The 15,732-nt window shown below is 35.1% G+C and overlaps 1 protein-coding gene across 8 annotated transcripts in view; it reads right to left on the bottom strand.

The window, feature by feature from the left end:
- CDK15 (cyclin dependent kinase 15) overlaps positions 1–15,732 on the bottom strand; it is a 92,772-nt gene that overhangs the window by 36,667 nt on the left and 40,373 nt on the right. For all 8 annotated transcript variants that reach the window (XM_019726820.2, XM_074340201.1, XM_074340174.1 and 5 more), the window contains 2 exons: positions 15,467–15,587; positions 5,211–5,304 (listed from right to left, as the gene is read on the bottom strand). In XM_019726820.2, coding sequence (XP_019582379.2) covers positions 5,211–5,304; positions 15,467–15,587 — 215 coding nt within the window. The remainder of the gene's footprint in view (positions 1–5,210; positions 5,305–15,466; positions 15,588–15,732) is intronic.

The raw sequence follows: 15,732 nt of genomic DNA, 5'->3' as shown, positions 1-15,732 counted from the left end.
TTCTTTTAAGATAATCATAAAAGCCCAATGTCAGGGGTGGCTGGCTGGCTCAGTTGGTTAGAGTGCAGTGCTCATAACACCCAGGTCACCAGTTCGATACCCACATGGACCAGTGAGCTGCGCCCTCCACAACTAGATTGAAAAAAATGACTTGACTTGGAACTGATGAGTCCTGGAAAAACACACTATTCCCCAATATTCCCCAATAAAAAAAAAAAAAAAAGCCCAATGTCAGGTAATCTAGGAGCTAGAACATTGTTTTTGTGAAATATTAGTACTTTTATTACATGACTACAATATAACTCTTAGAAGTATATCTCAAAACTCTCTTTAGAAGCATCTCTTGTAGAAAGAGTTTAGTGAACTCATTTGTAAAAAGCTGTATATAGATGCCAGGCCAATTGTTATGGTAGGAAGTCAATTGCCCAACAATTGACTCATAATAATCAATGAGGAATCCAGAATCTTAATATCTACCAGCTTGCTGACTAGGACTCTGGCTCAGAGGTAAACTTTGTGGTATTTGTTAAGCTTGTTCTCAAACAAAAGACACTGAAGCACTATTCTCCTTCATATAATAATAATAATAATAATAATAATAATAATAATAAAAAAATCATGCCACCCAGTAAAATCTTCTTTCTTTGATCAATTCCCTAAACAAACTGAAAAGCTACTGAGAGGATTATAAGCTTTTCCTATCCACCACTCTGAGCCTAAGGGAACACTAAGAATCCTTGAATCCATTTTGGAAAACCAACTGGACTAATTCTTTTTTGTAGGAAAGGTCCAGAGGATGGGTAGCTAATTCCTCCTTTTTAACCTACCATCTTATGTATTTGCACAGATGTGCATGTAAACAAGTGGGGGTGATCCATATGTACCCACACGTCTTCTGTTGATTGGCAAAACACAAAGAAAAGAAAGCAAAGATAATGAACAGAAAGCAATAAAGGAAATAAATAATGGCCACATCCATATTTTTTCTAAGGTGAATATTACCAGACTTGTTGGTTACTTTGTATTATGTTTAATCAAAGCCAACAAAATGGATACCAATAATTTTTAAATATTATGCTAAGAGCTTTAAGCTTAAGATTTTAAAAGTTTGAACAAAAATTCAATATCCCTTATTTGGAAATCTGATGCTCATTTCTATTTGAAATGCATTGAATTCTTTTTCACTTGAGAAAATTGGTAAATCTTCACTTCACTGTCTGGGAAACTGAAAACCTAAAATTGTTGATTTACTCCCTCCCTGAAGGCTCTTAAAAGGCAGCTAGTGAGTGCTATATTTGAAACCACAGTGGAGTGCAGGGGCTGTTTTCTGCCTTTGTTGGAATGGAAACTGAAGGCATTTTGATTGATGTATTTAAAGTCTGCACAGTTTATTTTATTCTGATTTTAGAAACTCATCGGGATTATTTGCTAGAAACACTTATTGTGAAAAAATTGATCAGAAAGCAGTGACAGCTACTCAGATGTGAACACACACACACACACACACACACACACACTCACTCACACACTCACACACAGGTATTTCAGAAAGATGGTAAGACAGATTCAGGACTTCTCATCTCATTATTTCTTTATTCCTAAGAGTGAGCTCTCGGGATAAATGTAGAGGAAGGTTGTGGTTAGAGGTTGGAAGCTTTAGAATGGACACATTGCTTTCAAAGAAGCCATTCCTACATCCAGTATCATAGAACTGAAAATAAATTTCTTATTTTCATGTGTGTAGACAACGTTTAGTGAAACACAAATTCAGGAGCTATTTGTAATTGTTTACATTTCTAACCTGCTTGAGATGCAGTAGTACTAAAGACAACACACTGCTGAATATGGTGACTTTTCACTTTGTCCTCAGAGTATGGAACTACAGATGTGATAACAAAACTATGGCCTCCATCTCCTTTGACAGGACCAGGAGGGAAAATGGGGTATAATGAATCTGACCTTGGTGCCCAAAAGGATGGCTAAGCAATATGGAAACATCTCCTTGATCAGTATAGATTGAAAGTCAGCAATGAGCTATGTAAGTTGTCATACTTGAGAAATAACTATCTGGGGTGGGTGGGGAACCTAATAAACAGAGAAGAATATTATGATTTAAAATAATGGGAGCTACGCTATTCCTTTTACACTTTGTTGAAAGAAGTCACAACTTCTTGGAGTCAGAAAATCAAATACAGGTAGTCTCCAATTTACTATGTTTCAACTTACAATATTTTCAACTTCTATCATAAGTCAAGGAGCATCTGTAACATTTAAGACCCTGGAAACCCAGGGAGGTCAGTTATCTGACTTGCTCTACCTCATAACTTGAAGTTAGTGCTGGGGTTAGGACTCATGTCTCATGACAGCAGGCCAGTGTTATTTCTAATATGTTTACTTGTTTTAAATTTGTAATGAGATGTCATAAATGTCAAAATAAAGTCCCTTTGATTGATTGCAGTGTGATAAGGATAATGGTAGAAAGAACATGGCTTCCTGGGCAGGACCTGTAAAACTGATTCGTTAAGACATGTTTGTTTTTGCTGCATCACTCATGTTTTGATACTCTATGTCCAGATTCAAGTCCAAATTCTTTCATTTACTGAATTAACTAAAACATCTAAAGATGGCCAGTGCCAGTCAGCAGGGCCAGTCTTGGAAAGTTGAACCAATAACTAGAAAGCCATCAGGTCCTGGGAAATGTCTAGCCCATTCTTTCTGTTCTACGATTTCTAAGTACTGTGCTAAATACAAAGAACTGTAAAGTGGTTGCTTTTAAGAGCATTATTATTTAAAGATAGTATGTAATATAAAAAATCAGTTTTCATAACTTGTCAACTATCCTAATAACACACTTTATTTCAATATTACAATTTACATCAATTCCCTACACACACACACAATTTGTATGTGTTTCACATGTATTTATTTATATGTCACCCTTCACCCCACCTAGACTGAATACTTGCAAGCACAGATCATTCATTTTTCTTATTTTTCCCTTTTTTTCCATGCCTTGTAACTTCTTCCAAGACCTTGTAGAGTATTTTATATGGGGAGTGCCCCAAAAGTGCTGTTTACTGATTAAATGACTAGGAAATACTCTTCAAATGTGTTAAGGTGATTGCAAGGTCAGGTTTAGGTAGTGTGAATTGTGCTTCCTCTATCTGTGAACAAGAAGTAATACTAAGTGATAGAACAATTAGGTTATATGTCAGAAAATGCTTTTTAGCCTGACATTATTGAAATATGTCTACAATAATAATTTATATGAGAGAGGAAGGCAGCAAATATTTACTGAGCACTTTTGGTGCATGGTGCTTGTTATACATTTGATCTCATGGAATTCTCACAGCAAGGTTAGAAAGTCATTATCACTAGCACCGTTTAACAAATGCGGAAACTGAAGCTCATAGCGACTATATAACTTGCCCAGTTCTTTTAATTAGAAAGTGTCTAGAATTCAAACCCAGGTCTTACAACTCCAGTGTCGTTATTACATTAGGCTGCTTCCAGCTTAGAGGATGTTATGGCACCCAATGATGCTGTTTGAAGATAGTATTTATTTGTTTTGCAGGGGAATTTGAAGAAAAAAATCTTTTGGATTGAAAAATGTTTTCTTAGTTTGTGACTGCTTCCCAATTTTTCCTATGTCCACCCCCCGCCCCATGTTTCCATATTTCCAAAAGAAACCCCCATGTTTCCAAAAGAAAATTTAAATGGCAGTGACTAATCTCTATAAAATGTTTTAATTTCTCAAAGCACATTTTATTTTAGCCAGAAGACAATGTCTTCTGGATCATGAATCTATAGCATTAAACTGATTTGCATAGAATTTCTTCATAATCTTGAGCTAATGACCTTCCATATACTGGCAACTAATTCTTTTCAATTTTCCCCAATATTCCCTAAAAAGTTTAAAGTTTTCCTCACCACCTTTATGTGTGCATTAAAGATAAACTCAACTTTATTTTTTAATAAATGAAGGACTCCAAAGTGGGAATATAATTTGAAAATGAAAATTTTATATCATTTCTGGACAGGCAAAAGTTTGGGGCTAGTAAGTCAAAATTGTAAAGGAGTTTGAGAGAAGACAAGTTTTCTCACCTGCACATAAAACCCCACTCTGGCAATATTTCCCAAGATACCCACCTCAGAAGCTGTTAGCAAGTGCTCCAGATGCCTGCTTAACGCAAGCAGGCTTAAAAAGGAGCAGGATCCAGGATAAAAAGTGATTTTTAAAAACTCCAGTTTATTAAAGCACTTTGAAACATGCTACAACATGGATGAACCTTGAAAATGTTATGCTAACTGAAATAAACCACATATAGAAGAAAAATACTGTGTGATTCCACTAATATGAGATACCTACAATAAGCAAATTTATAGAGACAGGAAGTAGATGAGAGGTTACCAGGGGCTAGGAGGAGGGAAGATGGGGAGTTATTGTTTAATGGGTACAGAGCTTCTGTTTGGGATGATGAAATAATTTTGGAAATGAATGGTGGCGGTGGTTGCACAAGAATGTGAATATATTCAATGCCTGTGAACTGTATACTTAAAATGGTTAGAATGGTAAATTTTACATATATTTTACCACAATTTAAAAAATCACCAAAAAATGAGAGAGAAATATACGGACGACTAACATGCCATGTAAGCTACAAGGGACACAAAAATGAAGTACATAATGGTTCAAACGAGGAAGGGATAAGTAACGAATAAAAAAATAGAACCACATACACAAAAGCATGTTGACACCTGAGGAATTTGGTTTTGGAGGAGCATGATAAATATTGCACTTCTCTCACACTAACTTGGTAAGCCTTGTTTTTATTGGAGTTCTATGAAAATTTAGTGTCTTGTCTTCAGTTGACAAAGATCCAGGGCCAAATATATGGTAGAATTAGAGCTGGGGGTGATAAGGCAGAAAAATGCTTAAGTAGTAATGGCAGAAATTGCCCAGGGAGGTTGAGACAGTAATAATAGAGAGCAGGTAGATTCATGGGCTGCTACAGGACGACCGGAGGTTTTCTGACCACTCATTTCCAAAGTGCTTATTATACCTGTGGCAAATACCACAGTTTCCACAACCTTAATATATGTCTTAATATCTCAAAGCAGATGGACTGCGTCATCCGTCTCTAAGGCAAATTTGGTTCAAAGTTTGAAATGCAGATATTTCTTCTTCCTAACAGAAATTCTTCTCTTACCTCCCAGATCTTCTCCAGCTGTTCAAGGATGTTGGAAACCCCAGGAAACAAAGGTTGACCCTGGAACATTTCAATAAAGATGCAGCCTGCACCCCTAGCAAAGGAAACAAGAGTTAATCCAACACTTTCAAGGAAACCATACATGCAAAACTGAATTAATAGCATTCCTTCTCCCAAGAAATATTTTGAGGTCAGTTAAATAGAGCCACGTGCTATTAAAAGTCTTGAGAAGTCCCTTCTCAACCAAAAATAAGAAGAGCCTTCAGCTCTTTGTTAAAATGGAATGCAACCAGCATTTAGAAACACAATGTAGATAGCAAACATTTTAACTCATTCAAGTTCATTAACTATCCATTTTATGAGAAGAGGGAAAAGTACTGAATCTCCAAATTGAATACTCTTTTTCACTGAATCTAAGATGCTATCATAAGAGGCACCATTATTGTATGTGCTATTAATAAACAAAATACCTGCAAGTTAAATTATGACATGATCATAACATTTCTTTTATACTTATTGAAAAGGCTGTTAGAAATTTAATTAGATCATTTTATTATGTGTCATACTTGTACATGCAAAAAATGGACCATTAAGTGAAAGAAATTGGTTTAGGTACTTCTAAAACTTTTTCACATTCAGCATTTGACTCAGACACTTTGATGTCTGTGTTTATCCATGGTATCGTCCTCTATATCAGGAGTCTGATGACACAGCATGTCTTAAAATAATCCATTAAAGAACTAAGAGTCATTGGTGCTGATCTCCTAAGCTGACGTTGCAATTACATAGAGTTAGCCTACTTTTGACTCCTGCTTAAAGAATCTTGCTAAACATGTTTGATTCATTCTCTCTCCACCACCGTTCGGTTCCTAGGGGTTAAGAAAAAAAGAAAAAGAAAAAGAAGAAAAGAAAAGCTCTCTTGTCTGCAAGACTTTCTTCCAAGTCACTGACGGCTATTCTGCAAGTTTTGATGCTGGCACGTTTGATGTTCACACATGTGCAATGGTAACTACAGTCACAACTGCAGCCTGGCTGATGGCTATTGTAAGATGCTACTGATTGTAAGATGCATCAAGAATGTGCATCTTAAAATAGAATAAATAGGGTGAAATATAAGTGTTCTTTCCTATGTAGTTGAACTGGAGGGTAATTCCTGAGGGATAGTAAGGAGTAAGATTTATTTTGCTAACAACGCACATTTTTATTCTTATAAGTCTTTTGAGTGATAAAGGTGGTTCAGGTGACAGATTACAGAGATTATCCCCATGGTCCAATACTTTGACTCTTAAATCTCTTTCATGATAACATGTAATTTTGCAAACTCCTTTAATCATCTTGACATTTTTTGTGTGGCATGATAAAGAAAAATATTTAAGTAAAATATTTAATTATAGATCATCATATTAATATAGATTCATTTAAATGTGGTCTTTAACATTATTCATATGTATTTATTACATATGATAAATTTTTACTTTTTCCACCTGACTATAGATACACGTTATTTAATTTACTTTAAATTGATTATGTAGTAGAAAGTAGATTTCTTGATAAACAAATTAAGAATAATTTTTATCTTGTGTCTTGTTTGGGGACAAACTATTTTTTTAAAAACTTGAAATTTAATTGTACTGTATCATGTCAAAAGAGACAAAAACTATTTTCATGAGGTAATAACTTGATTTGCATTTAAAATAATCAACTGGCTTATTCTTAGAATTTCGTATACATATAAATAAAAGATAAATAAAAGATACTGAGTTTTGCAAGCAGATTATTTTTCCCCTCAAACAATGGGTTGTTTTTATCCCCAATTTTAAAAAAGCCAATTTGGATATAAAGGCCACCATATTTACTTTCTATTGATTTTTCATGTACAAGAGACATCTTGATATGTGATACAAGACTTTTGATCAGATAGATGTAACTTAAAATCTGGTGTATAATATCTTGAGGTAAAGTTTTAGAATTGTTGTCATCTTAAAGCGTCTCATTAGCTTGTCTTTTAAACATGCATGTTCTTTTTGCTTCTTGTCTTTAAAGCAACAGATATAAAAAGTGTAAATTAAACAATATATGGAGGAGAATAAAAGTAATGGAAAACTGTCAAATGGTTAAAAATCATCCTAGTTGCTAGCAATGGTCAACTACATGATAAGCCAACTCAGAAACTGAGTTGGTGAATACCAGCAAACAGTCTCCACCCACTGCTCCTCATGCTTTCTCTGTATGTACTTGAAAGGCCACAAAGTATTTCATTTTGAAGTGAAAAAAAAAAAAAAAAAAAAATATATATATATATATATATATATATATATATATATATATATTTATGTCTGTGTGACATATATGTATGTCTGTGTGTGCATTAACATATAGGTAATTGTTTATTAATTGATATGAAATAGAAATGGAAATGTACTAGGTTTTGAAAACTTGAACCAACCCTCCATCCAGTACCCTAACACCTTCCAGAAACCTCAGGCACTCAGGAACCACTAGGAGGCCTGAGGGCATTTTAATTAAGGTTCAGAACCATAATCGTTGCTAGGTTTAAATCTGTAGTCCACTTTTTTCTCCTCTCCTCAAAAAACTTTCATTGTTTATAAAAAGCTTGTTGCCTTTTCATGTCTTTTCATACGAGTGGCTGTAGGGAACCAAGAAGGAAGTCCTTTTCTTACACAATTTTTTAGTGTCCTTCATCTTCTACTCCACTGGGCAAGTGTACAACATTATGCAAAATATGCTGGAGAAAGCTGGAGATTAATGCCATTGTGCAAGGACTACAAAGCGTTACGGAATAAAATGCTAATATTCGGTTAAAATTCTTCATTTGCATTTGTATTGGTACCATATTGGCATTCTCTTGAGTCTTCCTTTTTAAGCTCCATTTAAGGAGAGGTTAAAACTTTTCTCACCAAACAAACCTAAAGTCTAAAGTTATAGAGTGTGTGCATAGCCACATGCATACGTGCACTTAGAACACTTATAAGACAAACAAAATTCCTAAATCAATTATATTTTAGTACCTGGAATATCCATAAGACCATAAATATCAATGCATTGGTCTATGCCCCTTAAGTTTGAAAGACAAAAGATGTTTCCTAGGTGTAGCATTGTTCTTTAAAAACTATAAAATTCATCTTTCTATTAGTTTATTTGTTCTTCAGAACTGTTTTATTTTTTATTTACTTCATAAAATGTCATTTTTTTATTTGCTTCTTAAACAAGTCATGTGGCTATCATCTATTTTGCCCACCCCAGACTAGCCTTAAGCAAACATTTTAAATATTCTGAACATTCAGGTCCAGATAGGGAACCAGCTCCTATTTCCTTTTATTTCTGTTTTGTTCTGAAATCTTTATTCCTATGGCTCTTCTTACCCTACATATCTTTAGGTTTCTCAGAGGATTTCTGCTCTGTGGGGATACCCTTGAGGCAGCCCATGTAGATGAAGGGGAACTTCACACGCAGGGAAAAAAAGACCTGATGGCATCAAACAGTGAATCCTTCCAGAAAGGAAAGATGCACTGGGCCATTTTATTGCTCCAACTGTGGTTCTTCAGTCAAGTTAGAGAAACAGCTTACATGTTTTCTGCTTTTTCTGGCTTTCTTCCTAACCTCTTCTCTATTCTGAGCATGAACAAATTCTTCCATAAGAGAGAAAAAGATTCCTCAAATTCCTTAGGCAATCACTGGGAAAATAAACCAACTCAGGAGTTTTGGGTTTTTGGAGGTGCAACGAGCATATAAAAATGTTGTTGGGAGAAACGAATCAGTATTTCACTTTTAACTGTTGAAATTAATTCAGAACAACATAATACTGTATGTGTCAGTGACATGACATTTCCATTTGCTTTTACCTGGGCCACTGTTTATATCTGGAAGTTTGCAGTGAGAAATCTGCAATCTCTCAGGCAGGGACAACTTTCTGTAGTCCTAAAGCCAGCAGCTTCCTGAAGTCAATTTTGAATAGATGACTTTGTGTACCAAAAGAATCCTTCTTTAAAACCCAGTTTATCATAACATGGGTTAGACTTGAAAACATTATAGCAAATGAAATAAACCAGATACAGAAGGACAAATGTATTATGATTCCATTTATATGAGGTACCTAGAATAGTCAAATTATAGAGAGAGAAATTAGATTGGTGGTTACCAGGGGCTGAGGGGAGGGAGTAATAGGAAGTATTGTTTAATGGGTACAGAGTTTTAGTTTGGGATGATGATAGGTTCTGGGAATAGATAGTGATGATGGTTGCACAACAATGTGAATGTACTCTATGCTACTGAATTGTACATTTGAAATGTTAAAATGGTAGATTTTATGTTATGTAAATTTAAATGCAATATGAAAAAGTAAAAACAAAAACAAAACAGTGTAATCATCCAAAAATATTGAGTTTTTCTCACTGAAGTTGCTAATGGAATCTTTAAAGGTCTGAAAAGACAGCAGAGACTGAAGAAAATATGTTGTGGGATTAGAAAACGTTGGTTTTAAGTGCTGGGAATAACTAATATGTGATACTTGTAGATTTTCTAATATTTAACCACTTATTCTAGACCTCCCACTGACCCTGCTCCCACCAGGGCGGGTTGTGAATAAGAGGCTCTTGCAGTACCCTGTTATAATTAGTTTTAATAAGACGAAGGCTCTAAAGCTCACCCACTGTCATCTGCCTCATAAAAGGCATTCAGTTTGAACCCTATGGAATTGCATGGCCTAGCAGAATAGGATTTTATTTTCCTTTTCTTCCTTTGTCAATTGGAAATCTTATCCCTATTCACTTCCTCTCTTATCACTCTGAAACGGGGAAAAAAATGGGGGGAGGGTCATCCCAATGTAAACACCCAATATCTAATAATTATGTAGAGAGTGAACAAATACAGTTAACCCAATGGAAGATGCCTACTACTTTATTTCTACATTACTTTTTGAGTTTTACTGGGCAAACAACAACAATGATGGAATGAGTAAGAGTTTTAATAATTTTAATTTAAAATTGAATTTTATTTTGTAAGTGTCATCATTATTCATGGTTAATGAAGCACTTATCAATGGAATAATGGAGAATATGCAGCAGAAAGGTAAGGGATGCACAGTTTAGGAGAGCCAAAAAACTGGGCTGGGTGACGCAGTCCTAGCCTTGGAGGAAATTACCCAGAACGTAGCACAGAAAATTAAGGAGACAGAAAATATGAAAGAGAAGATAAGAGCTATGGATAATAGAAAGATGTGGTCTAATAATCTTTTGTTGGAGCTCAAGAATGAGAGAAGGGAATAGAGGCAACATTCAAGAGAAAATGGCTAATGAAACATAAGAACTCATAATTGGAAGAAGCACAATATATACCAAGCAGGGTAAGTAAAAATAAATCCACTGGACACCTTATAGTGAAAACTGTATAAGAACAAAGGCAAAGAAATACATTCAGAGAAAAGGAGACATCACGTGCAAAAGAAAGACAAAAAGGCTAAAAGAGAATTTCTCTACAATTAGGCTAAAAGCAAATTTCACAACAGCAACAATGGAAGACAAAACAGGGGAATGATATCTTCAAAGTTCTGAGAGAAAATAACTGTCTATCTAGAATTACATCCCCAGCAGGACTACCTTTCAACAATGAGAGTTTATCTTAAGAAACAAAAACAGAGTTTGCCAACAACAGGCCTAAACTAAAGAAAATTCTAAAAGATTTACCTCAAAGGGAAAGAAAAGTTATTCCAAAAGTAAGATCTGAAGTGCATGAAGGAATAATGAACAGTTTTAAATTTATTTGCCCTTAATGAAAATAGCTTCGAAGTAGATGAAGCAAAAAGGGATAGAATTATGACAAATCAACAATATAGCAAATAATTTCAACACACCTTTCACTGAAAAGTTAAACAGAAATGGAAAATGATATAAAGAAGATTTGGATAACACAATTAACTCCATGAATTTTTGAACATTTGTAAAAGCCTGTACCCAAGAATTCGAGAATATATATTCTTCTTGAACACACATGAAATAACTGCAAACACCGATCATATATTAGACCAGTGCTTCTTACAAGGCCAGTGCTTCTCATACCATCTTTGGTGAAATACAAAGTTTTTCCTCAATTTTTTGCTAATTTTTAACTTTGAAATAATTTCAAGCACAAAGTTATAAGAACAGAAGAAATAATTCCCTTATGCCTTTCAAACAAATTCACCAATTGCCAACATTTTGCCATTTTCCCTTCATTATTTTATATCTATCTATCTATCATCTATCTAGCACCTAGTTTTTCTGAAGCAGTGACGAGTAAGTTACTGATACCATGACTCTTCACCTCTAAAAACTTCCACGTGTATTTTCTAAGAAAAAGCATTCTCTTTCATAACAACAGTGCAATTATCAAAATTAGAAAATTTAACACCGATCCAATACCACAATCTAATCCACAATCTATATTTAAATTTCACCTATTGTCCCAATAGTGTTCTTTAGCTCCATTTCCCCCAGGATCCAATCTAGGACCTGCATCATGTTTAGTGGCATGTCCCTTAGTTTCCTTTCATCTGGGACAGTTCCTCAGTCTTTATTTGCCTTTTAAATCCTTGACCCTGCAGGGGAACAGAAAACGCCACCCCAAAATATGCCACTTTGACATAAAGATTATTTTTAGCTGAAGGCAACTGAGCAAAAGCAAACATAGGATGAGCTCTATGCTTCCCCTTTCTGCCTGAAAGTAGGGCATAAATTCCCCTTGTGATGTCCCTTTATTCTCCTACCCTTCCCATAACAGAAGGGGAGAACAACCTTATCACCAGAGACAGAGATGGCACCAAGAAGAAAGTACATAAAAAATCTTTGCTTAGTAACCCTTATCTAATATTAGGGTCCCCCATATCTTTACTTTCCTGCAATTTATGGCCCCTGAAAAGTCCAGAAGCCCCTTTCCTTTGTCTTGTCACTTCTCTACAAATGCTTTGTCTTTTGTCAGAATGGTATAAAAGCCTCCAAGCCTAGCTGCTTCTTTGGGGGTTTTCTCTTCTTTCTAGGAAATTGCCTCCCTTATTGTCATAATATCAAATCAAATTTCCTGCTTTTCTCCTGTTAATGTGTTTTTCATCAGTTTATTTGCAGGCCCATCCACTGAACCTAAGGGGAAGAGAAAAAATTCTTCCTCCCTTACAAACTTTTTAAAGCATACAGGCCAGTTACATTATAGAATGTCTCTCAAACTGAGTTTATCTGATGTTTTCTCATGATTTGATTCAGGCTATGCTTTTTTTTGCAGGAAAACCTAAATGATATTGTATCCTTCTCAGTGCATCATATTAGGAGGCACACGATGTCAGTCAGTTCCATTTATTGATAATATTAATGTTAATCATTTGGTCAAGGTGCTGTCTGCCAAGTTTCTCCACTACAAAGTTACTATTTTTCCTTTGTAATTAATAAGTAATTTGTGGAGAGGTACTTTGAGATTATGTAAATATCTTATTCCTCATCAAACTTTCCCCTCTAGTTTAGCATTGGTGATTCTTGTTTGAACCAATTACTATTATATTACAAAATAGTGATTTTCTAACTCCATCATTTCTTCTCCAGTTAATACTTGGCATTTTACTGTAATAAGAAGCTTTCTTTCTTATCTATCTACCATCTAGCTATCTTTAACATAGACATATGTATTCTTATTTTGTTCAACGGGTTATAGTCTATTACTCTATTTACGCTGATACTCAAATTTACCAGCTCTGGTTAGTGGGAGTCTCTTCAAGCTGTTTTCAGTGTCCTTTTGACATATTCCAATCATTTTTTGATCACTTTGTAAGAAAATGTTTCATCCCAACAAGATATTCCTGACCTATCTTGTACTTTCTCTGCCCTAGCCTTAGAATCGATCATTTCTTCAAAAAGCCCTAATTCTTTTTAGTAGGGAATAGCATTAAGAAATCAAGGTCTGCGTGGCAGACCAACATGTATGTAAGATACAATAATAAATTTCTTTATTAAATAGTGAACTAGCAGAATCAAATCCTCTTTGAGAGAACCCACCTCATTCAAGGCCTCAAAAAATCCCACAAATGAAATTCCAAGAAAAACTAGTATATTACTATCAAAAACAACTAAACACACATGGAAAAAAGATACCATATGCAAGAACCAAAAGAAACAATAAACAATAGTAATAGACTTACAAAGACCTTTACTCTAATTATGTAAGACCTTAGAGAGAAATTATAAAACTTTACTAAAAAGCATTAAAGAAGAACGCAAAACATGGAGAGATATACCATTTTTAAAAACTGGAAGACAATATTACAAAGGTGTTAATTATCCTCGTAGTGTTCTATGATTTAAATGAAACTCCACTGAAAACTGCACTAGGATTTCTGATGAAACTTAAAACACTGAATCTAAAATTTAAATGAAAAATCAAAGGGGAAAAATAGCCAACATATTCCTGTGGAAGAATAAGTGGGGAGACTTGTCCTACCAGATATCAAGTATTATTATAAAGCTATAGAAAGTAATACAGTGAGATATTGGTACAGGGACAGATAAATTTACCCCAGTTGAAAAGAATATAGAGTATAGAAATAGAGCAAAGCATTTCTGGAAACTTGATGATATGTGAGAGATTTGACACAGCAGATGGCAAGATATTGGGGTGAGACATTTGGTTAGCATACGAGACAAACGTCAATTTCCACTGTATTAAAGGTTGATGGGAAAGGGATACAAGTAGATCTGACAGTATTGGTTTTTATGTTCTAATTGTTACATTAGGTGGTGGGTTCATAGAGCTTATTTTATTATGCTTCTTAATCTATATCAGGTTTCTCAATCTTGACACTATTGACATTTTGGACTGGATAAATCTTTGTGGGAGGGGGGATGTGCTGTGCATTATAGGACGTTTAGCACCATTCCTGGCCTCTACCCACTAGTTGCCAGTAGCACCACCTACCTAGTTGTGAAAATACAAAATGTCTTCAGACACTGCCAAACATCCCTGGGAAGCAATATCGACCCTGGTTTAGAATCACTTAGGTATATATATTCTTGAATGTTTTAAATGTTCCATAATGAAACAAAGTTTAAAAATAATGAGTAGAAATTTCTACTGTGAAGAAGAACTAGGAAGTGATCATTAAGAGCTGAGAAAGCCAGAGCCCATGGAAGGTTTTGAAGTGGCAGTACCGAGCAATGAGAACTGAGTGTCGGGAGGCTTTTGACTAGCAAGTATTACTTCTAGAAATGGCATCAGGTATTGGGAATTCAATGACTCCAGATACACTGGAGGAAAATGTCTCAAGTCTTTGGGAAATTCAAAAGCTTAGTTTTTAGCCTTTTAGGATACTGTTTAATTTTTTAAAAATCTATTATTGATTTTTTTAAAACAGGGCCTTCTGTTTATATATGACCTTTTAAGGTTTTAAAGAAAGTCCATATATTTTGTTACCTTTGAGGAAGTAGCTACACGGTCACCACACATCTAACTGTGGCTCCCAAATGACTGGGATATTTCAGGAATAAGATCTAGATAATATAACATAGCTGCTCTAGGAATGATGAGTGCCTGAGATCCCACACTCATCACCACACCCCATTAATCCAAGAGCCTCCCAGACAATGTGGTTCTACTTGACAGCATCTATCTAGTCCTTATACTCGCACTGCAGTTCCATTTAACCCTTCATGGTGAGAGTTCATTAACCTCATTTTAAAAATGGAGAGACATAGAGATAGAAAGGATAAATGATTTTTCAAGATAACATAATCCAGAGTAATTGATTAGAAATAAAATTGCCATAACAATCAGGTCTCCTGAATCTTGGTTTTTATGCCTTTTTTCTGAATTGTGTTTGGGCATGTGAGAGCACATATGCACAGATGAGTGTGTGAGTGTGAGTGTGTGTGTGTGTGTGTGTGTGTGTGTGTGGTTTGGAAGTGTATGTGTATTTCTCTGAGGACAAAGAGAAAAGACAAAAAGGATTGGAGAGAAGAGCTAGGAGGAGAAGTGTGGTAGAAAGGGTACAGGAATCAGAAGATGCCTTGGGCAAGACCTCTCTGAGTCTCAGTTTCTTTAATTGTAAAAATTTGTAGAATGATTGGAGAAATCAAATGTGATATGTATTTAAATGCACTTTATGTTCCTATAGACAAATATGATTGTCATTAGAATAATTATTAAAAATGTAATACAGATAATAAAGTAAACCTCAAGGGCAGGATGACTCACATTTTCTTCATTATTTTGGCACTAGTTCTTACCATATGTCCAGTTCAGAGGAATATTCAGTGGCTCCCAGCAAGGCATCAGGAGGGCGGTACCAAAGGGTCACAACTTCTGAAGAGTATGTCTGGCTGGGAATGGACTTGGCCCGAGCAAGACCTGACCGAAGGAGAGAAGCACAGAACTCATTGTCCTGGGCTTTCCTGGAGAGCCACAGTAATATATTCTACCAAGGAAAGTATAACTAGCTGAACAAACAATATTTTAAAAATAATACACAAACTCTGGATGCTTTTCATAGAGC

The sequence above is a fragment of the Rhinolophus sinicus genome, linkage group LG01 (assembly GCF_036562045.2).
Source record: "Rhinolophus sinicus isolate RSC01 linkage group LG01, ASM3656204v1, whole genome shotgun sequence".
NCBI classification, from domain to species: Eukaryota; Metazoa; Chordata; class Mammalia; order Chiroptera; family Rhinolophidae; genus Rhinolophus; species Rhinolophus sinicus.
Note: the sequence above shows the minus strand (reverse complement) of the source record. Positions and strands in the feature narration are given on the sequence as shown.